At 35.6% G+C, this 27,446-nt stretch overlaps 1 protein-coding gene across 1 annotated transcript in view; it reads left to right on the top strand.

Annotated features, from left to right (window-relative positions):
• Itga1 (integrin subunit alpha 1) overlaps nt 1-27,446 on the top strand; it is a 152,248-nt gene that overhangs the window by 39,864 nt on the left and 84,938 nt on the right. The window contains exon 2 of the mRNA XM_047554870.1: nt 16,779-16,899. Coding sequence (XP_047410826.1) covers nt 16,779-16,899 — 121 coding nt within the window. The remainder of the gene's footprint in view (nt 1-16,778; nt 16,900-27,446) is intronic.

Genomic DNA, 27,446 nt, shown 5'->3' on the forward strand with positions numbered 1-27,446 from the left:
ATATGCCTATATTTATATTCCTGTTATCTACATACAGAGCAGACCCAGTCTCTCTTGGTCTCTTTCTCTGTTTGTTTGTTTTGTTTTGTTTTGTTTTAGCATTTAATAGCTTGGGGGGGGGAAATAGGAAGGAATGATTGAGTTGAGTTGGTCGAGTTCTCTATTTTTCTCACCCTCCCTGCCTCATTCTTCTTCCCCATCCTTCCCCCAGCCTCAGTGGTGAAATAGTGCTGTCTGAAGACTCATTCTTGGACCAACCTACCTCTCAGTTCCCTCTGTAATCTATAGCCCTCTTCCTCATCCTGACCTCACTCTTTGACCCCATAAGCCTGATTCTATGCAGGAGTCACACTCATCTTAGCTCCTGAGCCTCCTGTTCCAGGATCCCTCCACTTGGACAGAAGCCTGCACCAAGGCACCTGCCTGACATCAGAATTGAGCAATTGATCCCCCTGGAGTTAATCCACCCTGGCCTAAAGGGCAGGAAACTAGCTCTAGGTGGCTCACATCAGGTCTCATGCTCACTCCTGAACCAGTCGGCTGTGGTCTGGGTAGCAGAGTCACTTAAAAGCATGGCAACACAGTCTGAAATCTTTGGTTGGAGTAACATAGATGCCTAAAGAAGGTAGTTTCTGGTTTGGATGAAATGGAAGGACCAAATTAAATAATAGGTGGTACATCTTATTTCTTCTAAATATAACATTCTATGATAGATCATGAAATCAATCAACTGTTAGAAGTCATTAATTCTATACACGTTCTTCTGTTCTTAGTAGTTTATTATACTTATAGTTAGTCAAATGGATTTCTCTTGGACAAATTATAATAGATGGCCAATTATTACATACATTATATTAGAACAGGGAATGAGCACTGTCACTAGAAACCCAGATATAGATTTAAATGTTGACAGATATTCTAGGTATTTTGAGGACCATTTTTCTTCTGAAAGAATATCTAAATCCAAATACACATGCATATATTTATATTTTTCTGATGTCATTTCTCATAAAAGTTTAATTTTCTTAGTTGTTTTTGTTTGTTTTGGCTTGGTTTGGAGGGGAAGCATTTTTGTTTTGCATTCAAAAACAATTGATTACCTGTGTAACTTTGAAAAGATAGTAAATGTCTTTTTACTAGATGAGCTACTATGTATCAGAATCTAACTTTTGCCTCATAAAAGAATGCATTCCAGTCTAATGCCACTTAATTTTCCATGCAATTTATAAGATATACCTTTTCTCTAACTCTTAGATCTTAAAAACTCTCCTCATAATATTACATAGTTTGGGCTTCATAAAGCATATGGCAGTATGTTTTCTGGAAAAACGTTTCCTAGTAAGCAGGCATATCTCAGACATTTACCTTCTCTTAAATTTTACCACTTGATTTTACTATCCTACTCTTTCCAGAGTTGAGTTTTCAGAAAGCTTACTCAGTGTCAACTAATGTAACTTCCCCTAGGCAATGTGTTTCGATTTCGAGGGTTTCTTCTTCCTTTGTGTGATCATAAAGTTATAACTTAGAGTAAGGTTATTTTGTTTTGCAGGAGTCTATTTAGGGGTAATATTTTTAAATAAAGTTGAAACTGTTCTGAGAAATGCATTTCTATATTAAAATATAACAAGTTATATGTTTAAAAGGTAAGTATATAAATTTACTTGAATCATACCATTGAAATCAAAAGGAAAGAAAGAAAAACAGACAGACATTGACTGGGTAAGATAGTAAATAATTGTTATACCTATAGTCAACCAAATGAATTTGTCTTGGAAGAATTATAATAGATGACTTATATGGTATGATAATGATACTCAGTAAGACACCTCTTTAAGAAGTTTTATTCATATTATATACATTCATATTATATATTCAACAAATTTTGTTCAAATTTTATGTATTAAGGAATCCATTAAGATTAGATTGCCTTAAAAGTGAAAAAAAACATGACTTAGAGTAACTTAATATAGAACAATGTAGAACAGCATGGAACTTGAAGGTAGTTCAGGACCAGGGTGGTGGCTCTATTGTCATCATAATCCTGTGCTACTTCTGTCTTTCTATTTCACCATCCAGCATATCACTTCCATCTGAATTCTCTTCATAGTCCAACATGGCAATGATGGTAGACTTGCTGAGGTTGCCATATGGAATACCACAGACTGCTGTGCTTAAACAACACATTTTTTTTTCTCACTATTCTGGAAGATAGTAGTTCAGAATCAAGGTGCCCTCAGGTGGTTCTGATGAGGCTTCTCTTCCTTGCTTACAGATAGCCATCTTTTCATTATGTCAGACATGGTCTCTTCTCTGTGCAGATGGTGTGGAGAGGGAGAGAGATCTGGTGTTTCTTCCCTTGTTATAAGGATATCAATCCTATTCAACTAGGGACCTACATTATGACTTCATTTTACCTCAGTTGCCTCCCTGAAGGCCCTGTATCCAAATGTAGTCACACTGGGAGTTAGGGAGTTAGAGTTAGTTGATTCACTGAATCAACATGTGAATACTAAGGGGATCCAATGCACTCTATAATAGACTCCTGGGTATAAAAAGTGAAAGCAAACCTCCTAGATGAATAAATTTTGCATACAGAACTTCTACCCTGTCTCATATAAGATTTCCATTTACTTTTGTTTGGCCAGAATGTAGTCCTAAGGTTATACATATCTAAAATTTGTCTTCTAGCCATAAATACTGTTGCCTCAAGTAAGGTAGATATGTTGTTACTAGTGAAGAGGAGGAAACTGACATTAGAAGTTAACAAGCCATCATTTTCACTTCCAGAAATTGTGCTAAACAGGTCCTTAAGGTTAAGAATATGAATTCCTAACTTCAACTGGTTTATACTCCAACTAGAGGATAGTACATAGAGACTAGTTATCTGTAATACAAAATAATACGTCCTATGAGATGAATGTATAGAAGTTCGATGTTAACACAGAGAGAGGGTGATTATGAATGGAGGGAGCTGGGGAAAGTGACCTTGAAATAACCTTTGAAAGACAGTTGCAAGTTCACCAGTCTAAGAATTAAAGAAAGGAATTTCAAGAGGAAGGGAGAACTTTGGCAGTTCAGATGAGAATGCAGATGTTTCCAGGAATAGAAAATATTTAAGGGTGGACATAAATTGACATTCTTAGCTAGGAGTGATAATGCGATTGGAAAGGTAGAATAAAACTTCATTTTAATGAGTCTAAAATGCTATTTATGGACTAAGTCAGGATTTATTGAACTCTGGAGAGCCATCCTAGGATAAGACAATATTATAGCCAGATACGTATTTTAAGACATTTACAATTGGCAACATAAAAGAAGATGAATTTCTAAACAGTCATATATGTGTGTGTTTTAATATAAGAAAGATTTCTAAGGAAAGGTGGTGTAAGTTTTCCATTAATGCACTGGTGAGGTTGTTATTGTTGGTTTGGTTGTGCTAATTTCTGCCTCTTTAAGGATTCAATGATAAAGTAAAGCCATCTGCCTTTATTCTTTTGGTTCAAAGAACACATACAATGGTAATAAATGATTGACTCAGTTAGAAAACCTTTTAAAACTTCAATTCTTGAGGAAAATTATCCAATGCACATTCTCATTTATCTGCATTGATTTTCCTATATTTCTAATAAACCTGCTAATAATTATAGAAACTCCTGGCATATCTTCATTCCATCTTTCTGTTTATATTTTCAGAAATAGATGTTCCACCCACTGCTAGCATGCTGGGAAATCCTAAATTGGGTGATGACATATTTCTTTTGCATCTTCCCTGAGTGTTTAAAGTTGATGAAATAGAACTGGCTGGTGGAAAGTCCTTGTTATTTGACTTCCCTATTTCATAAATGTCTCTCTGAGCCAAGAATTATGAGTTCCTGAATCACAAGTTTCTTCCTTAATCTAACCCTCAGTTCCATGGTGAGAACTGTCTGCTGGTCTCTAAAGAAGTACTGTTCCATCCAGACTAAACAGCACAGAGTTGGGGATGTGAAATAAGAAACTGGACTATGGACAAGAACTGATGGCATTATGGGAAGAGAAACTAGTGAAAAATCTAGCAGTCAACATCTTTCTGGGGAACTACATTTATTTAAGAAATAATAAGATTTATCTAATTACAATTTCAATTTCATTTCCAAAATCTTTCATGTTTTTGCCTCATAGGTTGAACCTTAGAAATATACCAGGGTGTAAATGTGACATGACAGCTCCATAAATAACCACTCTTGGCCAGACTTCCACCAGTTTGTTGTTCTCTTTGCCCACCTCTGAAGTTACCATTTGCCCCACTTTTCCTCACCAGGCTTCTCACCTGCTACTGCTGCCCTCCTCCCTTGTTCTCATTGTGGCTAAAAGTATTGAGATGGTACAGAAGAGGAAATGAATGAAGATAATAGAGACCATTCATTCAGGGTCTCTTATTTTTTGTCTCCTTACATCTCAAAGAAACAAGAATGACTTTGTGTCTCTTCTGAGTTCATTTTCAAAATAGTTATGAAATTAAAAATTAGAGAGGCATCATGTTGACACTCCTTCAAACATAAAGATAATTATACAGAGATTACTTTAAAGCATTTTTACCATGAAATACTGCAAGGGTAAAAAATTATGAGGAATAACAAATAGCAATGTGCCTACTATCCAGCTTTGTAAAATCTAAACAGTTTTCCATAACCATTTGGTTTTGGTAAGAAATAAAACCTCTTTAGGATTTTTGAGAAAGGCTAACAATAAGCAAACCTCTTCCTTACTTGAGGTCAGAACCAACTGAGAAATGACAAAGAATCAGAACGGGACTTGACTGATAAGTGAAATTCCCCCATACTGAACCCCAGAGAGGTTGCCTGACCCAGCTCCCCGAGCACCAGCTGAGAGCCTGACTCTAGAAGCACAAAGCAAACATTTTCTTTCTCTAGGCAGGCTCACTTCTAAGAGAACACAGGTAAAAAGACTGGACTACCCAGGCAGTTTCTCCTTCCAACCTCATTAATCAGAGAAATGTGCAAGGAGGGTGGGTAAAGAAATAGACCAGGAGTGTTATAGCTAGTGAAACACCATCCACATGGAAAGGAACCTCAGGTGCATGAAGCAACTATTTCCTCTATTAGAAATGCAAAGACTTTTTAATTTTTTTTAATTTTTAATTTGTTCTAATTGGTTATACATGACAGTAGAATGCATGTTGACACATTATACACAAATGGAGAATAACTTCTCATTCCTCTAGCTGTACATGGTGCTAAGACACACCAGTCATGTAATCATACATGTATATAGGGTAATAATGTCTGTCTCTACTGTCCTTCCCAACCCTACCACCCCACTCCCCTCTATATAATCCAAAGTTCCTTCATTCTTCCCTACCCTCCCCCACTATGATTAGCATCCAATTAACAGAGAAAACATTTGACCTTTGGGTTTGGGGCATTGGCTTATTTCACTTAGCATAATATTCTCTAGTTCCATCTATTCACCTGCAAATGCCAAAATTTCTTCTTTAAGACTGAGTAATATTCCATTGTGTATATGTACCACATTTCTTTATCCATTCCTGTGCTGAAGGGCATCTAGGTTGGTTCCATAGTTCAGCTATTGTGAATTGAGCTGCTATAAACTTTGATGTGATTGCATCACTGTAGTGTGCTGATTTTAAGTCCTTTGGGTGTAAACCAAGGAGTGGGATAATTGAGTCAAATGGTGGTTCCATTTCAAGTTTTCTGAGGAATCTCCATACTGCTTTCCATAGTGGTTGTACCAATTTGCAGTCCCACCAGCCATGTATGAGTGTACCTTTTTCCTGCATCCTCACCAACATTTAATATTGCTTGTATTATTGATAATTGCCATTCTGATTAGAGTGAGATTTTATTTGAATTTCTCTAATTGCTAGAGATGCTGAACACTTTTTCATATGTTTGTTGATCAATTATATTTCTTCTGTGAAGTGTCTGTTCAATCCCTTAGTCCATTTATAGATTGGGTTATTTGTTTTTTTGGTGTTAAGTTTTTTTGAGTTCTTTATATATTCTAGAGATTAGTGCACTATCTGAGGTGCATGTGATAAAGATTTTCTTCCATTTATAGGCTCTCTTTTCACATTATTGATTGTTTTCTTTGGTGAGAAGAAATTTTTTAGTATGAATCCATCCCATTTATTAATTCTTAATTTTAGTTCTTGCACTTTAGGGGTCTTGTTAGGGAAGTCAGGTCCTAAGCTGACATGATGTAGATTTGGACCTACATTTTCTTCTTTTAGGTGCAGGGTAAATGAATTCAGCAAAATAGCAGGATATTAAATCAATACCCATAAGTCAAATGCATTTCTTTACATAAGTGATGAATCCACTGCAAGAGAAATGAGGAAAACTATTCCATTCACAATAGCCTCAAAAAAATTAAAGTACTTGGGAATCAATTTAACAAAAGAGGTGAAAGACCTCTACAATGAAAACTACAGAACACTAAAGAAAGAAATTGAAGAAGACCTTAGAAGATGGAAAGATCTCCCATGCTCTTGGATAGGCAGAATTAATATTGTCAAAATGGTCATACTACCAAAAGTGTAACACAGATTTAATGCAATTTCTATTAAAATCCCAATGTCATTCTTTATAGGACTAGAAAAAGCTATGATGAAATTCACTTAGAAAAATAAGAGACACAGAGTAGTCAAAGCACTCCTTAGCAAGAGGAGTGAAGCAGGAGACATCAATACCAGACCTTAAACTATACCTCAGAATAATAGTTACAAAACGGCATTGTACTGGCACCAAAATTGACATGTAGACCAATGATAAATAGAAAAAACAGAGACAAATCCACATAAATACAGTTATCTCATACTAGACAAAGGTGCCAAAAATGTACATTGGAGAAAAGATAGCCTCTTCAACAAATGGTGCTGGGAAAACTAAAAATTCATATGTAAAGTCACATTTTAATCTCCTTTTGAATCTTATTCCCTTCCTTCTTCTCAGAGTTCAAAAGGTAACCTCTACCTTGAATTAAGATCCTTGTATATGTATTTGGTAACTAGGGCTGTGTTTCTAAATTCAGAATATTTCCATTTAAGGGAACTACTGGCTGCAGTTCTTGGGGATATTGACTACACCATCTGTATTTACTTGCATTTGCAGATACTCTAGTGCACTAATGGAAAGAATGTAAAAGATGCCGCTACCAGATTGGAATAGAGTTTGGATCCAAGGATGTTACTGCTCAACTAATGTTTTAAGTGCTAAAAGATCATCATGGTCTTAGCAACAATTATAGCTAAGAAAACAAAGTTTAGAGCTATCTCAAAACAGAAAAGAAAGCATCAAAAAGTTATCTCTTTTCTCCGAAAAGAAAACAAGCTTTCTACTGACCCTTGCCTTCTGAAATGTTTCAACATTCCAAGCTACTGAGACTTTCCTTCATTTCTCATAAACAAACCCCAATGTCCTTTAAAATACTTTCTGATTTATTTTCCAAATGTTTTCAGGTGAATAACAAATTACACTCATCTGGCTTACTTTTTTTTTTTTCCTCTCTCTTGATACTTTGGACAAGCTGAAGTTGAGCAGAGGTACCAAAAAGCTTTTGAATGAAAAGAATGTTTGGTAGTGAATGATATAATGGAAAATTACAATAATAAGTTGGTAAGAAGGAGGACCAGCTATACAGTGTCATTTTAATTAAGGTGGTAATGTATTATTAGGGACAGCATGAGTCATGCAGAAAAAAAATAGTCTGTTATGCAGCATAGAAGAATCAGTACTGGTGTCTCCCAGTATCTGGAATATAAAATTGCTTTTTAAAGCTACTGGGTGACTCTAGCATGAACAACTGTGTTCTTATAAATGGTTGGAATATACTGTCAGGGTTTTCACAGTATTTCCTTATGTCAGCTTCAAAATTAATAAGTTGATTTATTCTTGTTAGTGACAGATCACATTTATGTTAAGCCAGAATGTATTTACATAGATGAGTTCTGTCAAAAAAGAAATGTTAGGGATCAAGATATAGCTCAGTGGTAAAGCACTTGCTTAACATGTGCAAGGACTTGGCTTCCATTCTCAGTATCCAAACAAACAGAATGTTATCAATCTGTATATTCCTGCTTCTAAATCATATAGCACATAAAAGAATAAGAGGTCTGGGAAAACTAAATTTAACATGCCTTTAGGGCCTCTGACAAGATAAAATGTAGGTAGACTTCATTTTTTGTTCATTGTGTCCTTGAACCCTTGCATGCTAATTAAAATATTTTTGAAAGTCTAGGCGTACTCCCTCTGTGAAAGAGCGAGCTGAATCAGAATGCCAGTAACTGTTTTCCTATATAAACAATCACAACCAATTGATATTTTTACATGTTGGACTTCTTCTAAAATGAATACCTATTATACTTTACAGGTGATACTATATAGTAATAGGAATTATAACATTTTTTAAAAAGCTTTTAAATTTTATTCCTCTGATTTCAACAGCCTAAATAAATGTTTTGAGGTAACATGCATATTTGAAAACTATGTAGCTATTCTTTTCCATTTGACTATATTTTATTTTTTTATTACACTTCAGTGTAAAAAAACTTAATGTTAGCTCCAATCTCAAAATTTTACATTAGGGAAAGAGAAAATGTTTTTTGGCTCTTCTTATACTATTCAGACACTAAGTACCAGGATATATTTTTTTTTCCTTTACATTTTTGAGATGCCACTGGTTCAATCTTAAGATCAAATATTACCCAGATATTGATGTGTACTTTGTTCATTGATGCACCAGAAGAAACTGAACACAAAGTTGTACCTTTATTAACGGGTTCTTTTCAGTGAATTTTAGTGACTTACATAGAATTTCTTCTCAGATACATGAGCCATCAATACCTCACCCGTCCTATGGTTATTTGTGTTAGTATGCACAACAGATAACTTTATGGGTCAGAAAAGCCAAACAATGTATACAAGGTTAAGAAAATGATTTTCAATCTTCTAATTTCCATTGTTGTTATTAAATATATAAACAAACAAGAAGTGGATAGCTCAGTGCCCCTGGTGAAATAATGGAAGTATTTTGAAACCGTATCTCCCATTAACCCACCCACACACATGGACATGTGTGTCTCCCAAAAGCTCACACGGAAGTCATCCAGAAAAAATTATTCTATTAATTAATTGAAGATGAAAATCAATAATGGAAACTGTTAGTGTCTGGAACTTGAAATTATCAGATAAGGATACTAGATAAGTTGAAAATAATTTATTTTACGCTGCATACTACCTCTTTGCTTTCCTGACTCTTGGAAGTACCTGTTTTAAGTATTATAAAAATAACCTTAACACTGGCAAAGCCTTAAAGTCTCATATATACACACCACTGAGAAGACATTATATGTAAGTTAATAAAATCCATTGAAAAGATACCACTAACAAAAGTTCAGCTGTTCTTCAGGTTCTTATATATCCCAAGACTGCACATCTCATATTTCTGGGTAAATATTTCATGAGGACACCACCCTGCTTTGTTTTAAAGTGTAATATGCCTTTCCATATGCAGAGCTCCATGCGGCCCAGTCACAGAAATTTGTGATTTCAGTTCTCCAGATGCCAGGACAGCTGGAGAACAGAGTCCTGTGCTCGTGTTGCTTGCACAAACACACGAGTTGTGTTCCCACAGTGGGATCCAGGGACCCCTGAGGCTCTGCAGCTTTTTTATCCCGTAAAACATAGAAACAGAAGATGATGCTGACAGGGCAGAGTGGGTTGGGTTCTGAAACTGATTAAGAATTTCCAAGATTCAGAGTCGAGACTGTCTGAAAGGAGCTGGCAAAGCAGGCAATTATTTGTGGTGGGAGGATATGGGCCATGAGCAGATGTCTGTAGATACTACAAAGGAAAATAAACACTATGGAAGAACAAACGTATGTCAAAATTTTCAAGGGGGATTTTTAACAAAGGATGTTTGGAAAACATTCTGGTGGAGTTCAGTGTTCTGGGTAGCATTTATGAAAGGAGACAAGTTTTTCAGCCAAAATGACCTTTATACTAAAAGTCCTTATTTTCTATTTGTTCCCTCCTGTTCCATCCAACAAACTTGTATCAAATACCTACCATGTGTCAGAATTATGCTTCCTTGCCTTCTGCCCACTGACCACATACAGTTAAACCCAGGTACACAGGTTCACTTTGAAGTTCAAAGACCAGTCCATGACAATACCACCCTGAACACACCCATATGGGGCCTGAAGTTCAAATACCATTTGTAGGAACCAGAGACCCACAGAAATTTTAGAAATAAAATTCAAAGGTAAATTTAAAAAATTTACCTATTACAGAGAGCTGAAGTTGAGAGACTGAGGGGAGGGGAGGGGGCATGGGGATTGGAAAGATGGTGGAATGAGACAGACATTATTACACTATGTACATGTATGATTGCATGAAAGGTGTGAATCTATATCATGTACTACCAGAGAGATGAAAAGTTGTGCTTCATTTGTGTACAAGTCAAACTGCATTCTGTTGTCATGTATAAATAATTAGAAGAAATAATAATAAAAGTTTTACCCATTACAGATTGCCAAAGTTAAAAAACAGCCTCCCAGTAAGAAACTTGAAAAACCCATGACTACCCAGTCACACACTTGAATGACATTTCTGGTCTTGCTGATAGAGGTGGATATCTTGCTGATGTATTTCATCATTTCTGTTGAAAGAATTTGAATGTCAGTGTTTATTGATTCAAATTTTCTTTCTACCATTCACTGTTATCAGGAAGTTTCATTTACTGAGAAAGACGCAGAGTTGGATATATTACTTTTTACAGCAAATTAAATTTCCTAAATTTGAGATTATGAGGACATATGGAAGACCTTTTGTTTATTCTATACTCTTTGGCATATTACTGTTTGTGTTTTTTTCATTTCTCTACCACTATACATCTTCTTAAGATTGAAATGCTATGAAAATGATCATCTCAGATTTCAAGTCAAACAGAATGATGTAATACTATAGCATTTATTTGACAGATCCAGCTATACTCACCATCAAATTGTATATGTTCTGGCAACCCTATAAATTCCAAATTAAGATCCACTTAGCCTCATAAGAGTAACTAAACTAATTAAGGTTTCAGATCCATAACATGGATAGTTTAAAGATGTCTTGTTATATTTTTCAAGCTAGGGAAAGGGACTTCCAACTTTCACCAGTCTTATCACTAAAATACTTTTCTTCCAATTTCATAAATTGCCACAAAGCTGAATCTATATTTTTCTGAATCTAAAGAGAAAAAAGGTAAATTTGGGGTCATATAAAATGCATGCTGTATCTATCATATAATGAGTTATAGTGAGCATGTATGACCCCAGGAGTTTAAAAGCATTCTAGGAGAGCAAACACCAGGCAATGCCAGCACATGTGGTAAAAGCTGCCCAGGAGGTACAAGTACTCATGTCTGGGAAACATAGGGGCATCTGCAGCTCTGCACCACAGAAAGCACACTGCCTGGGTGTGCTTTCTCATTTTCAGGTGGCTCAGGACCGTGACTTGATTAAGATGAATATACTAAAAGGAGTCACTGCAGGGTTGCCCTGTACTTGGAATAGACTGGCAATCCTTGAAGCAGGTTAGAAGGGAGCACATTGCCATTGGAGTGCAAAGAGTCTGCTTGCTACTGGCTCAGATCCTGAATGATATTATAAATATGCACCACATCTTAAGAAACTGAGATGAAAATCCAAGGGATCTAGGGTGGGTGATATAATGATGTGTGTTATCTCTACTCCTCCTCCATGGCTTGCTAGCTCTCTGATTAGAAAATCAGAAGACCTCTCATCTTTTTCTTAGGGTCTTTACGTATGTCACTGAAGCCAGATTTAGGAGGGGGAAGTCTGCTATGGAAACGAGTCAATGAATTCACTGTCCTTTACCCACTGATATAGCACCCTCATATCACTTTTCAACACATGAATGATCATCACAATGAGGGAAGCATCCTCTTCTGAAAGAAATATCCTCCGCCAGATAGTAAATTAGCTATTTGGAGTCTACCTAAGGCATTGATTGGCTCATTTATCATGCATTCTCTATTGCTACATATATAATTTGTGTTTCATACAGTAACCAATGCTTAGAAGATATTTGTTAGCTCAGTTTAAATATAATAAACCGAGGTTCATAGAGGTTAAGTCACTTGCTATTTTTTTTCTTCAGCTAGGATGCAAGCTCTGTGGAAGCAGGGGAATTGTCTTTTCGTGACTGTATTTCCAGGGTCTAGCATGTATCTAATCAGAGTAAAGATAGTTATATTCATTGTGTTGCTGGTTCATATATTTCCAAAGATCACCACTTTTCTATGCCATCAAGGAATTTACTCTAAAAGCAATTCGCTGTAAAACTGCAATTATTATTATCTCCTATCTGAATCTTAAGTCATTTCACTCTTTATATTAAAATAATAAAATAATTTTAATTGCATAACTTCTCTTTCAAGATTGGATAAACATGTATAAGTGGATATTGAAATAAAGCAATAGCATTTCAATATAACTCCCTGGTCACCAATTATTTGATACTCTCTTGAATTGGGCTTAGAATTTATAATGTACAGAGTTCTGTTAACTAGTAAATATTTCCATCTGAATATTACTAGAGCAAGAATCTTATCTTAGGCCACCTCATCAATGACACATTTTCTTCTTGAAAAAAACAATTGAGCATACTTCAGTGACACTTGTTGGACTCAGGAATGTAAGGAGTTAAAGAGGACTTCCTTCCACCAGAGTCAACAGAGATGCTCAGATTCTGCCACCTCCATTCAGCATTTTTGTCTGACCCAGCCTCAAATACTCCAAAACCTTAAGAGTCATCATGGGCTCTCTGAGCATTGTTTTGAGACAAAATACATATTATTTTCATTATCATTAATTTAACCAACTCAGTAGCACTCAAGTTAGAAAAAGTCTTTGGTTTGACCTCAGAAGAACAATTGTTGAAGTCCTGCCTCTGTCATTGATGCAACCTGGCCTTGGAGAAATCACTCAACCTACTTGAACTTCTGTTCCTAATCTCCACAGGTTTTTTAATAGCTCACTATTATTTATACGGAAATGTTTTTGAGCAGGAAACCTCTCTCTCTTATTTCGTTGTCTTGCAAATAAGATTTCATCCTGGGGGGAAGAAGTTTCATAAAACAATTTCACAATGGGTACTCTTTAACACCAGCAATCATATCTTTCTCTTCACTTTTAATCCTTAAGTATCATATAAAACCATATTTGAAGAGAAACAAGTCTTTTCATTTCTTTCTGCCTAAATGTATGTTTTACCTGAAACTCCTCAAGAAGCTTCCTCTGAGCTCTAAGTCATGACTTCTTACCCAACATTCTCCCCCTTGTTCCCAACATCCTCCTGAGACCATCACCAGCAAAGAAAAGCCTCATCCTCAAATTTGCCTCTGAAAAAGATGGAATTGCATGGAATTACCCCAATTCATTACATGGACCTCTCTTCTAAACCCCCCTCATGTCACCTTTTACTAGCACTTTCCAGTTTTAAGGCCAACTTATAAAAACTGAGTCAATATGAATGATAATTAATGCTTTGGATTTTGAAATCTTATGGAAATGTGGGCAAATTTCCTGATTTTCCTGAGCTTCCTTCTTCTCATGCACATAATGATGACAGTAATTGTATTTGATTGTATGTTTGTTGGCAAATTTAAAGGGATGAATAAAAATACCACATAAGTTACACAATACAGTTGTTATTACTCTTAAAGAGAAAACCTCTCTTGATTATACACGTGAAATCAGAATTTACTTTTGACATCTGACAATTGTCTATGTTTTATTTCCCATCATTTTCAATATTTTCCCTACATTGCTTTTTAAAACACACCAGTCTGTTTTGGTTTTGGTTTTTGGTTTTTTTGCTTTGGTTGAGAATAAGTACGATTTCGCTTTACTTCTGGTACATAAAGTTCCAAGTTCCAGAATGAACATTGAACTAAAAATTATGAGAAGCTGCTTTTACTGTTTACTCACTCCTTTAAATCAAAAGAACAAGATGTAAACTATTTTTTTAAAGTCATCTCCTGTGCTTCAGGCTCCTTGGTGCCTCAGAAAACATGAAAGAGACTGATTTACAATCGCTTCAGGCAAATTGCCTGTAGAATTCTAAGGACAGGAAATTAAAAAAAAAAAAAAAAAGTGCAGCAAACACCCCCGGACATTCCACACAACATGTAGAATAAACAGGCCCCAAAAGGAAACCACAGCTCTTGGTTTTACACTGAGGGGGGTACCAAGAATGGCCTTTGGGAGAGCATTTACTAAAGATGATCATGCACTGGAAAAATACTTCGACAAGGTGAAGCGGACCCTAAGTTAGGAGTATTCTGCTCTCCTTTTGTCTACATCTGCTGAGTACCTTTAATTTAAGTAAATTTCATTACCTGCATGGAAATTGGGTGGGGGAAGTTACACGTTTGTGCTTCTCAAACTCCAACAGAAATAAGGTTCCCCTGGGATCTTGTTGGGGTGTAGATGCTGATTGAAGCAGTCTGGGCAGGCCCTAAGATTCTGCAGCCCTCACAAGCTCCTAGATAAGACAGATGCTGCTGATCTCTGGTCCTTAGTTGGTGTTTGTCACCTTCTTTAACAAAATAATTGGTGGTGGTGCCGTGGTCTTTATCTGTTGAACACTTATTTTCTGTCGGAGGTGATTCTGGCCACTGAGCAATTTTCAGTGTCCTGAAGACATTTTTGACTGGGACAACTCAGACGTGGTCCTGGCATCATGTGCACAGGGGTCAGGGATATTGCTAAACATCCCTCAACACGGGATGGACCCCTCATAACAAGAATTTTCTGACCCCCAATGCCAACTGTGCCCAAATGGAGCAACCCTGCTGTAGAAATCCTATTTTCAGTGTTTCTCATATCAAAAATTGGTTGAGATTATTCAAAAAAATTAATAAATACAACCTGTGAACATATACTGCTTAGCTTGGAATAAAGGGTATACTTCAAATATATGAAAGATAATTACACAGAAGATAGTAACCAGCTGTTCTTCATCACCCTTGAAGACCAAACAGGAAATGTACATAAAAGGGCCTGTGCTATTCATCCATTCGTGTTCTGCTTCTTCACACCAGCCAGGCAAGTCTCGTTAGGATCTTGCAACCACATTTGTCCCAACCTGTGTCTTGCTATTTGCAGAGACCCTTTCAAATCCTGGACATGTATTTTTTTTCCAACTGCCAAATCTCGTTTCTCCCTCCCCTTAAAAATCTAATTGGAAGAGTATTCCTTAATTAGGATGGAATAGTCGCCAGTTCATCTCCAACTACAGCTGGCATGCTTCCTCCTTTAGCAGGTTATCTTTCAGTCTACAAATGTGTTAGTGCTTGTCTGTACAAAAAGCTGTGCTAGATTCAATAAAGTTTAAAACAATGGGTAAGACAGACCCTGCTTATAGGAATGATTCAATCTAGGAAAGAAACTCACTTAGATAACTATAATGTAGACAATATTTGAGAGCTACCTCTAAGATTTTTCTTAAAAAATAAAAGAGAAGGTTTTAGTAGTAAAACAAGAGATTAGTTCTAAATAGTGGAGATCAGGGAATACTTTATAAATAGAGCTATAAAATGTAAAATATCTTTTTTTGTTGGTTTCCTTGAAGAATACATTTTCTCTAGGTTAAGTCAGAATCCTATGCATCAAATAAGCACTTGTTATTATTAAAAAAAATTTCAAGTATGAATTAGAGTGTTCAAAATTTATACTGTATTTATGGGGAAGTTTATAGTAAGGGTTATAAGATTGGAGTGATTAAATCCACTAGGAATCTGTAGGACTGTGAGAGAGAATTTTTTAGATTCCCTATGGTTATATGGTTTTGAAAAAGGAAACTGAATTTATACCTCCAAATATATCTTTTGATGTGCTGTAATTTATAAGGCAGTACTCTTTGCAAAGTGTTCTTAGTTATATCCAGGAGGGGAATACTTGGGTACTTTTCAAGTATACTTTATAAACCAGTACCTAATGAGGAATTTGGCATCATCCATTTGGACATATGATTCCAGAAGGCTTTTAGGAGACAGTCTCATTTATTAAAAGATTTCCACTACCTGGACTACAAGGAAATTGAGAATTATTTCTCATTGAATATATAGAATGTGCCAGGCATTGAGTAAACTTTTGGACATATCATCTAATTTAATCTGGACAGCCACTTGTGAGGTTATCAGCAGCAATGTTATAAGGAGGTGTCAGCTGGCAACCTTCCTGCTTCAACAGATACGTTACAGTCTACAAGTGAGTAAGCTTCCACCCACAGCTTGATCAAGGAAGGGAAACAGCACATCTCAGGCCTATGTGGTAAGCCATTCCTTGATGCACAGTCAGCTTGCCTTTCCTTTTAGAAGCAGCAAGGAGAAATCTTCCCATGATACTTGAGGATCTACTCTGTAGTTGAAATGGGGAAGTGAGGCTGTTTGTAGTTCACCAGTGACTGAGATTCTTACCTCTGGAAATGGTACAGATATTAAATTTGTATGAAATTTTGTTTGGATGTTAATACTTGTCTTCTTTAAAGCCACTGTGTTGATTTTTAGTTGGGAATACAATTAAAATCAGGATCTTCCTTGAAGTTCTCGTTCTTTGAGCTTCACAGGTCTTTTTTAATAAGAGCACAGCTTCAGTGGTAACCTCAAGAATGCCTTCCATAATTCAAAACATGATGGGATCTTAGCTAACATTGTGTAACATGACTTTGTTTTCCCTCTTAAAGTTGTTTTAGGCTTCTGCGTATCATTCAATGTTGATGTGAAAAATTCAATGAATTTCAGCGGCCCGGTGGAAGACATGTTTGGATACACTGTTCAACAATATGAAAATGAAGAAGGAAAATGGTAAGCCAGTGGATTTTGTTATTGTTGTTTAGTTATTTTACAAGGTAATGGAAAATATTACTTTGCTAGAGTTTGTTTTATGAATGAAACTTCAACAGAATGAATCATTTATGCTAGAAAATGCAATCTAGCCATTTGGTAATAATGACTTAAAGTAAAAGAAAGAAAATTTCTTGGCAGTATTAGGGGAAGTGGCTAGTGATTTCTGTTGAATCCTGAATTGACCTCAGGAGGGTCCTTATCCAAAACAGTTATTATTTAGTAATTATGTTTTTTGGTAAAAATTCCTTAATTGTTCTAATTTTAAAATAACTTGAATACACCTGACTGAATTCAGTAGGAAGGCTTGAAAGAAGATGAGATGATACCTTGAAAGGTACACTTCCACATTTGGGAGCTTTTATCTTTGGTGCTTAACTGATCTACTGAGTTTGGTCTGATATTTATAATGAACCTTATTGGATTTCTGTTATATCCTTTAAACCTGTTAACATTTGGTTAAGTTAATTTGGGATCAGATTTTTTAAACATTGTAAGTTGTTGAAAATTATAAATGAATATTTGGAGTTCATTTACTTTTTAACCAAATTGTATTAAAGGTCATTTCTAAAATTGGACATTTTAGAAAATGAACAAGAGTCAGTTAAATTTCACTTCAGTCTAATAACTTAAACCAAACAAGCCCATTTTTCCAGCAATCACAGTAATAAAAAGAAATAGCTTAATATCTGTTCAGATAACAGTGATTTTTTTGGCCCTCAATAATTATTTCACAGAAGAATAGATATAGCTTGCTTTATCTTTTAGACTTGGTTAATAATGTTCCCCCAAAGACTATCAAAAGTAATAATTTGATTTCTCACATTTTTGAAGGATAAATATTATATATTAGGTATACACTAGATTTGGGGGGAGCACTTAATTCTTCAACTCTTCTAACAAATATCCCAAATAAGAAATCTAATAATGTAATGGGTTTTAAAATCCTCCATCCATCTATCCTATATTCCCACTTCCATCATCCTATATTCCCACTTCCATCACCCCACCACCCAGTTTTTAGGGTTAAACAGGTAAACTATTCATTTAGGCACTAGATGCCAATCTTATTCTTTTACAATTACACCTGCAGTTCAAAGAGCTCCACCTGTGGGAGAATAATGGTGAGCAGACAGCTAGTCAGGCTTCTCTTTGTGCATAGTCATAATAAATAGTGAGTTTTTCTTTAAAAACATAAAATTTATATAACACTTATAAAATTACTTTTCATTGATTACTAATAGGTACGTCATTTCTGAAGAGGGATATAGGAAATAGCAAACTCCAAAGACTAGAACCACCTACTTAAAATGAAGCATTTTAACAATATGGTCAAATATTCTTAAAATGTTTTATGAAAATATCTTTTTTCTTTTATTATTTTATTTTAGATTTTGTCCTATTTCATTTTTATTTCAGATGCTTTAATTAGTGCACTATAGTTATACATAATAGTGGTGTTGATTGTGACATAATCATGCATGCACGGAGTATAATCTGCTCCATCTCAGTCCCCTGTGTGTCATCTTTTTTCATTCAAATTACAAATCCATCAAATGAATTAGTCCACTGAATAGGTTATAGCACTCATAATCTAATCATTTTACCTCTGAACACTCCTGCCCTGCCCAACATGAGGTATGGGTGGATCATAATGCCCTATCTGTATTATTCAAACCATAATGTTCTATCTCTCTGCTTTTAGAGCAGTCTGACATCAGAAGTCCTTAATTATCTGAATGGACTGTAATAGAGTAAAAACAATCATATTTCCTTAGTGTAACTGTTTGATCTTCTCTTTCTTTATCTCACACTTTAATACACATATTGTTGTAAGATTTTTACCCTCTAAATTCTCTACTCTCTTTCTTTCAAGATATCAGAAGGCCATAGAATAGGATAAAGAAAAATTAAGCCTGAATGAGACCTGGATGTCATGGCAGATTTCTTTCTTAAATTTATCCTGTCTTTGCAAAACCAAAGATGTAGTTAAAAGAAGAGAAGACAGACCAATATTGGGTTGCAGGTGGAAGGGGAATCAAAAAAAGAATAGATTGGTCAGTAAGAATAGTGTTTGTGAAAAGATGTTGCTAATGGTGTGAATATACACTGAATTGAACTTTAGGCATACCATTCAGAATTTTATATACATTTGTAAGATAATGTTAATAATAAGACCTTTTCGAGATCAGACACCATGCCTTACACATCTTGCTTCGCTCGTTAAATCTAACTTAGTTGTCTCCGTGAATACTTTTTAGTTAGAATTTTTTTCTGTAGCCATAGCATGCATGAAGGTCAATCAAGTCACAGATATTTATGTAATACATCCTATGTATCTGGTATCATGCTAAATTTGTGGGAAATATCAGCAAAAGACAACTGTAAATCTAGTAGATGGCATATATGAAATAATTAGGAATAAATAATGTGCCAAGCAATGTGGAATAAATGATGAATTTAATTGGCATTCAAAAAATGATGATTATTGAGCTGAGTCTCAAAAGATGAGTTACCTTTTAATAAGAGAACAAGAAATATCACTTTAAGCAAAAAGTCACTCAAGCAAGGGTACTTAACTGTAAGTAATGGTAAGTAGGCAGATCCGATATTGGGAAAGTAGAAGGGGAAAGGTTAAGAGACTTTAAAAGTCAAACAGAGGAATCTGGACTTTACATGAGGGCATTGAGAAACCATTGTAGGTTGCTTCATGACGTTTAGTTTGAGAAATTACATACAGATTGGAATGGAGAAAGGAGTGTCTGAAAACTAGGCAAGTAGGAACCACAATTTAGCGCTTAAGAGATTGGGCCCAAGGCCTAGGAATAAAAAAGAAAGATGTATCTAGAATACACTTAGATGAATCTTTGGTGGAACTGTAGAAACAGGAAATTAAAGTGTAGGAGGGGTCAGACATATTCCAAAATTTCTGTACCGGATTAATAGGTAATTGGGTACTCCTTGGCAGAGATAAATATGTATGCAAGAAATGAAAATAAATTTTATTGGGATGTAAATGAATCTATTTTTAGAAAGCCTGAATTCAAGATAATGTCTAGCTAGTTGGAGACATTATCTAAGGGGGAGAAGTTAACATAGTATGGACAATGTCTAGTGAGCAGGGACTGACTGTGTGCTACATCTAACACGAGGCCTTAAACATAATATGCACTCAGTGATTGTGTGTTGACTGAGCAACTGAATCTACATTAATACTCTGTTACCACCAGTGAAAAACAGCCACATGAAAAATAAAAAGTGACTCTTCCAGAGCTATATAACTACTAATGGCCAGAACTGAAAATAGATCTCAAGTATCCATGCCTTTTCCCTTATTAGTACTATATTAAAAAGTAAATGTTGATAATAACCATTTTTTTGGTAAGTACTAGACTTTACATATTAGCATCCCTTCTAATACCATTTGACATTCCATATTTGCAATGATTTTATGGAAAAGTTGTGAAAAATCAGAGTAGCCAAAAAGAGGTAAATTTAAAAGTAAGCAAACATCAGTACCTAAATTTCCAAACCTTTAAGGATGGCATGGTAGCAACATATTGTTCTAAAGAGACACAGGCACTGGTGATGCAGAATAAATCATAGAAACATGTTTGGATAATCTGTAAGTGTTTATAAAATCAGATAGAATGCAGACTTACTTTGGCAACTGCACTATGAAATAATTATTTAGGGAACATAGGTTCTATTATTTAATTTTCTCCAGGGGTGAGCACTTCATAAATCATATAACTTCATCTACCTATAACTGGAAAAACAAAATCATCTTGACCCATCTTACCTCTTGGCTCTAGCACTAAAGAAAGGAACCTTGTTGACCTATTCCTAGTGCAGTCTGTGTATCTCAAAAACATCACTTAAATTCTTTTGGGAGGATTAAAAGTTAAAAGAAAAGGCAGGGTTATATCCCCTTTGCCTTTTAGGGGTTTACCATGAAGTATAATTCACTTTATATCTTTGGCTCAGAAGCCACATTTTCTCAGTAGCAGAGCACATTATACCTCTGATTAAGATCAGCCGTTGTTCATTATGGAAAGCAGAAGCAGGAGCATCCAAGTAGTTGCAGTGCAGTGCAGAAGAATTCAGAAAGAGTACAATTGGCCTAATAAATTTGCTTTGAAGAGAAGAAATCTAAATATCCTCAGCACTGCACAAAGTCTTCCAGATTTCCAGATTTCATGTAGTCATCAGCATGGCAAAGTCTCAGCTAAGTGGGAGAATGCAAGATGTGGTTTGGGACTTTCCACTCTCTGTTGGTCCTTTGCTTCATTTTTTCTGTACAGAACCTTTTCATTGCTATTCAAGCAACTTCTCATGGGGGCTTCAGTGCCTATAGTGGGCCTGTCTTCCCAAAGTAGATTTTCAAGTCGTAAATCCCTCCTTACCCTCCTCAGTCCAACCCGTTTCAAAAGATGATTTTCTCTTGTGTTTTCCCTGGAGGACTCTGCTGTATGCCAGGGAGTGGTACCAGTGGCCCAAGTGGTTGAGGCCCTGTTTCCAATGCACGTTTGGCAGGAGGACTTTTTAAAACATTTTCTCTTATAGATTTTAATGTTGATTTTACATTGTTTATAAAGACTTTTGAAATTGAAATTTCCTCACTACCAAACCTGTCATTTCTTTGGCTTGCTTCTTTGTCACCCCTCTATCGTCCATGAGCAAAATCACTGTAGCTAACAGGGTCACTGGGTTAGTTTCATTCTCTAATATGACTGAACACTTACTCCATTTACTTTTTTTTTAAATTGACTGACAGGGAATGTGGTTTGCTCTGAGAGTGATTTTGGTTTGATCTACGTACTAGACATAATAAAGAGGTAAAAAGGGTTGTCAATGAAATATTGTAAATATGAGACATCTGTCTCCAGAAAACTATTCTTTATGGGGAATGGGGACCATAAATATGAAACAGGAACATCAGAGACCAGCTACTCTTCACATAAATATAATAATGTTCATAGTAACAAGAATGATGTACAAACAGAAGAGATTTCTCACTTCACTAACCCTTATGATAATTGGAGAAGAGATGTTTCTCTCACTTTGATGATCCTTGAATTTATCAGGTTTTTCTCTAGAAATCTGTAATGATGTTCAGAACATTCTTTAATTCTCTTAATCTGCAAAAATACCATAAAGCTCCCCAAATCTAATAGAAATAAAATGTAGTCAATTAAAGCCAACCTGCATTACATTTTAAAATGATAATTTCCCCAGCCCCTGAAACAGTGTGCCTGGGGTCTTCACATTGTCCTAGTAGGTTTAGGCAGATGTTGCCATCATACTCATTTTCTAAACAGGAAACGGACTCAGAATGAATTGTTTACGTAACAAGAATGAGACAAGTTCAAAACATTGAACAATAAATAGCCTTCTGAGTTTTCAGCCAATTTTTCCCCTCTAACAAGAATTCTGTAGAACCTTGATCTGTTGAAATACCTTCCATGTCATGCCGAGACATGTATGGCATTCTCCTTAAGCAAAATATCCAGCCTCTAAAATAAGAAAGATTTCACAAATCAGACCTCCTAGCTGGTCACTTGCATCTAAAATTTCCAGGTCTGTCTTATTCAGATTCTTGGAGTATTTGACACAGTCATTAATTTATTCATTCAATAAACATTTATTTAATGCCTGTTTTTTAACTCGGCATTGGTTTTTGTTGTTGTTTTCTTTGGTGCTGGGAATTGAACTCAGAGGAACTTTAGCATTGAGCTATATCCCCAACCCTTTTATTTTTTATTTTGAAACAGAGTCTCACTAAGTTGCTTAGGGCCTTGCTAAGTTGCTGAGGTTGGCCTTTAACTTGCAATTCTCCTTCCTCATCTTCCTGAGTTGCTGAGATTACAGGTGTGCACTACTATGCCCAGTCCTGGCACTCTTACATTCACAAAGGATACAGATGTGAACAAAATAAACAAAAAATCCTGGTGTTGTGGAACTTTTATTCTCCTGGAATATAAAGGAGGAATACAAAATAAATAATAATCTTTTAAAACACATAAGCTATATCAATTGACAAAATGTGTTCAGCGCCGTAAAAAACAAACAAAAAGAAATAGAGCAGCATCATGAGTCTGGGAAGGCTGGAGATTCCTAAAATTCCATAAACCCTGTGCTCATACTTTTCTTGGATCTTGTTATTTTTATGCAGCTTGGGAAAAGTGAGACTTAAGATTAAAGTCATAAAATATATGTAATTTCAAGAACTACATGCTTGTTGTCAGAATATGGAACATCCATGGAATTGTTTTTTATGTCCTGGGTTCTGCTACTCTGTTGTTTGCTGTTGGTTCCAAGCCCCAAACTTCCTGCCTTAATCCTGGACTACTACATTCTACAACTTTCTGAGTTCTCATACCTTATCTTCATGTAGACTAGAATACGCAATAGGCCATGCTTCCAGTTTCTGTGTCAGGTCACTTTTCAACTATCACCATTTCCTAGGTACTTTTTATTGCCCTGAAGATCACATGCAAGTTCAGCCTCTCTTCTCCAGTATGTCTGCAAGCTGTATCCTGCGCCATATCTACCCGCACTTCCTCGTCATCCTCCATATTCAGTCTTCCTTCTCTGGTCTCTGCACATTCCCTGGACCATCCACGATCTCCCTTTCCTTCTGCCTTATAACTCACAGTAGCTTTATGATCAGCGGGCTGTTTAGGACTTGAGTTTCATCCATCGTACTCAATTCCCCTGGTTAACAGTACAAGCTTCCAAACTAGCCTGGTCCTCCCCTACACAGTTGAATTTGTTTTATTCAGATGATGAAATCTTAGAATTGAAAGGGACTTTGAAAGTCCATCTCCTCTTCATTATAGAACTACATTCCAGAACATCCTTAACCAGCTATAAAGTACTTTATCTTGTCAAGGGGTCCTGACTGGTCTATGGCAATTTAAATCAGTCTCTGTAAGCCCACCACCCTACTGTCTCTCCCCCAAATCTCAAAAGATGACTATAGCTTCTATTTTCCAAAAAGAAAGGGAGAGTGAAAGACAGAAAGAGGGAGAGAGAGAAAGAGAGAGAGAGAAAGCTACTAGACCCAAACTTTGTCTTTCTTAAAGTTTCAGTCAACCATTGCTGTATAACAAATCCACCCCAACACTGAGTGGCTTAAAGCAAAAAAAAAAATGATTTATAATTTTTCAATATTTTGAGGACCATGGTATTCCCCTGTTGCCTGGGTTCATTCATATGACTTTACTCATCTGGTGTCTCAGCTGGGGCTAACTGATGCCAGAGAGCTTAACTCACACATCAGGCAATTTCATGCCATCAGGTAAAGCATCAGTTCTCCTTCATGTGGCCTCTCCCTCCTCTACTAACCTAGAAAAGACTTTTCACAATGTGTTGTTCTCAGATTTTCAAAAGAATTAAAATGTAATCTTTAAGGCCTTTTAAGATCTAGCCTCAGGAGACCAGTGTCATTTCTACTATATTCCATTTATCAAAAAAAAAAAAAAAAAAAAAAAATCCGAGATCCAACAGGAGAATTTTTTTTCTCTTGAGGGTCAAAGTCTTGTTACAAATGTGTATGAAATTCCAAGCACATTTGCACACATCTTGATGTCCAGGGAATGTTGGCCTTCCTCACTTCTAAGACAAACTGTGCTTCCTGAATCCACCCTTCCTGATAGGGGTCTCCATTCCCTCTCCTGTACCATTATCATTTGTTACCCGTTCTTTCTTACCATCATCTAACCATATGGAGCTTGCTTCCACAATGAATTTAAACTTGCCTGAGACACTTAATGGTTTCCATTTCCTTGAAAAATACAGTTCTGCATTTATAATACAAGCATAGCCCATTGCCTTCAGTGTTAGCTCTGTTGCTTGATATGAAGCCCATTGCGAACTCATGGTGTCCATTCTCAATGTCCATTATTGACCTTCTTTCCCTTTTAGGCTTCTCTAACACCACTCCCTCTCCCTCTCTGATTACTCCTACCTAATTTTCCTCCTTCATTCATTAAAACTCTGTTATTTTCTCCAAAAGTCAGTCTTCAGCTCTCTTTGAATTCTGTACTCTTTTATGATGATAACATTTGGAGAATGATATTGACCAAATTTTATTGTTTATTTGCTTATACAGCTATGTAACAATGAATCCCACTAATACATATAATTATAATGCACCAATAAAAATATTGAGGGGAAAGATGGCAATATTTATTCTTAGGATCTCAACCATGCTCATAACCTGCTCCTACATGTTCCACATGGTTTTCCCTAGCAGAACTGAGTTGGTCTGCGTACAGAAGCCACCCCTTCCCCACCTTTTTGGCCTTTCTTCCTTCTGTTTGTCATTTCCCCCATCTTCATACCTGTGCATACTTAAAATCGCCACCAAGAAATCTATCTGTACCAAGTTAGTTTGCTTCAGTTTTGCTTACAAAGAAGCCCCACACACCAAACTCAGATAACTTAGATCCTAAATATTTATAGAATCAGTTTTTCTTTCGTCTCTGTGTCCTTAATTCAGATGCTCATCTGGATTACTTTATGAACTCTGACATCTTGGCTCCGACTCTAATTTTGCTCCCCTCCAATTTATTCCTGTCATTGAAGCAAACAAGCTTTAAAATTAAAGAGGTGATTATGTCATACTGTCTTTCAAAGTTTCAACAATTCCTAATTTCCTCCTCTATATAATAAATCTACATTTCCTAAAGTGGATCAAACCCTGTTTACTCATCTGGCCTCAACTTACATTCCAGCTAACCTGAGTTACATGCCCTTGTCAAAGGAGTGGTGTTTTCTTCTTGCTTCTAAGCCTTTGCTGATGTTGCACCAAGTTCAAACCTATTCAGAATTATAATATACACTTATAGTTTTGGTTGCCCCTCTAAAATTTAAGCAAACTAAAAGAGTTGTGTTTTATCCATTTTCTGTCTCCATGACCTAGTGTAAATGCACAACAGGTAGAATGTTTTTAACAAAGATTAACTAGTCTATCTAACCTCAAGTTAAATACTTTGAAGAAGAGTAGGCTCACACTTCTTTTCTCTAAACTGTTAAGTATAAAGCTAATTTATTCAGTCCTATTATGTTAAAGTTTGAAAATATTGAAAAAGACTATAATCTTTTAATATAATTTGTTATATTTTGATGTATTCTTTTAATCAATGTTTTACATAGATGTTAGCTGGTTAATAATCTGAAATAAAGCTGTAACAATAAAGAATAACTAAAATTTAGATAGCACATGCAATGAGTCAAATACTGTGCTAAGCATTTTATATGCATTAACTCATTTAATTTTCATGATGATCTTGTGAAATAGGTACTTTTACTATTTCCATATTACCAATGAAGAAACTAAGGCACAAAGATGGTAATTGAATTCTAAATTATATTGTCAAGTAAATGGTAATTCAGTCATGATTTGAATTCACAAAGTCTGGCACAAAAGTTTATGTTATCTTTCGTGAAGAGGACTAAATTACTTAGCGCATAGAAAGCACTTCTAACAGTGTCTGGCATATGTTATAAATTCAATTAATGCTAGATGTTATTATTGTTGTCATAAGATTAATGATTCAGAATCTTTCAGTTTAATAGGCCACAGGTTTTCACTAAATTTGGTAGGTTTTTGCTTTGAATTTGGTGATAAATATTTTTTCATGGAATCCTATTAATTATTTTTCTTGTGACAGTGCAATATTTTACAGAATGAATCAAAAATAATTAATTAGTTCTTGTTTTTGACTATTTTTCTTTTAATTTTTCTTGGTATTATCTTTGCATATTAAGCTTTCTTCTTTCATTTTAGGTCATTTTTAATAATATATTCCCAGGAATAATAATTATGCCTTAAAGGCTTTGAACATTTTTATGGTTCTTTATGCACAGCAGAAATTGCTTTGCAAAGGCATTATATTATAAGAATGTTTTAGGGAGTCTGTTCAATAATTCAATAATTCAATTGTTATAAAACTTATTTCCATTAATGATAATTTGCCCAAAAGACCTAAAGAAAACATTTTCATTGCTTTTTAATATGAAAGACATTCAAATTTTGAGAAGTTTAAAAGTCTATTCCTGATCAACTTGTAACCCTGTACAACCTCTGAGTTTTTTTTCAGACAGTCTTTCTCCATGCTAAATATCCTCAACTTTCTCTTGAATATCTCTTGTCTGACAAAATTGCCAGGCTCTTAATCATCTGAGTCACAATCTCCTAAATACATTCCATTGTGTCTATGTCCCTCTGAATCTGGAGATTCCAGACATGGCCTGACCAGCGCAGAGCACAGAAAGGCTATCACTTTGCTTGACCAGGGCATCTATTTCTAGCAATGCAGACTAAGGTCACATTAGCATTTTTGGCACCAAAATACACTGTTGGCTCATGTTCACACACTGTTAATGAAATCCCTCAAGACTTTTTGACATGAACTCCCATTAAATGAGATTTCCCACATCCTGTACTAATATAGAAAATAGTATGCAGTTAAGTTATTTGCATAGGTTCTTATTAAACT

Source organism: Sciurus carolinensis, chromosome 6 (assembly GCF_902686445.1).
Source record: "Sciurus carolinensis chromosome 6, mSciCar1.2, whole genome shotgun sequence".
Lineage (NCBI taxonomy): Eukaryota > Metazoa > Chordata > Mammalia > Rodentia > Sciuridae > Sciurus > Sciurus carolinensis.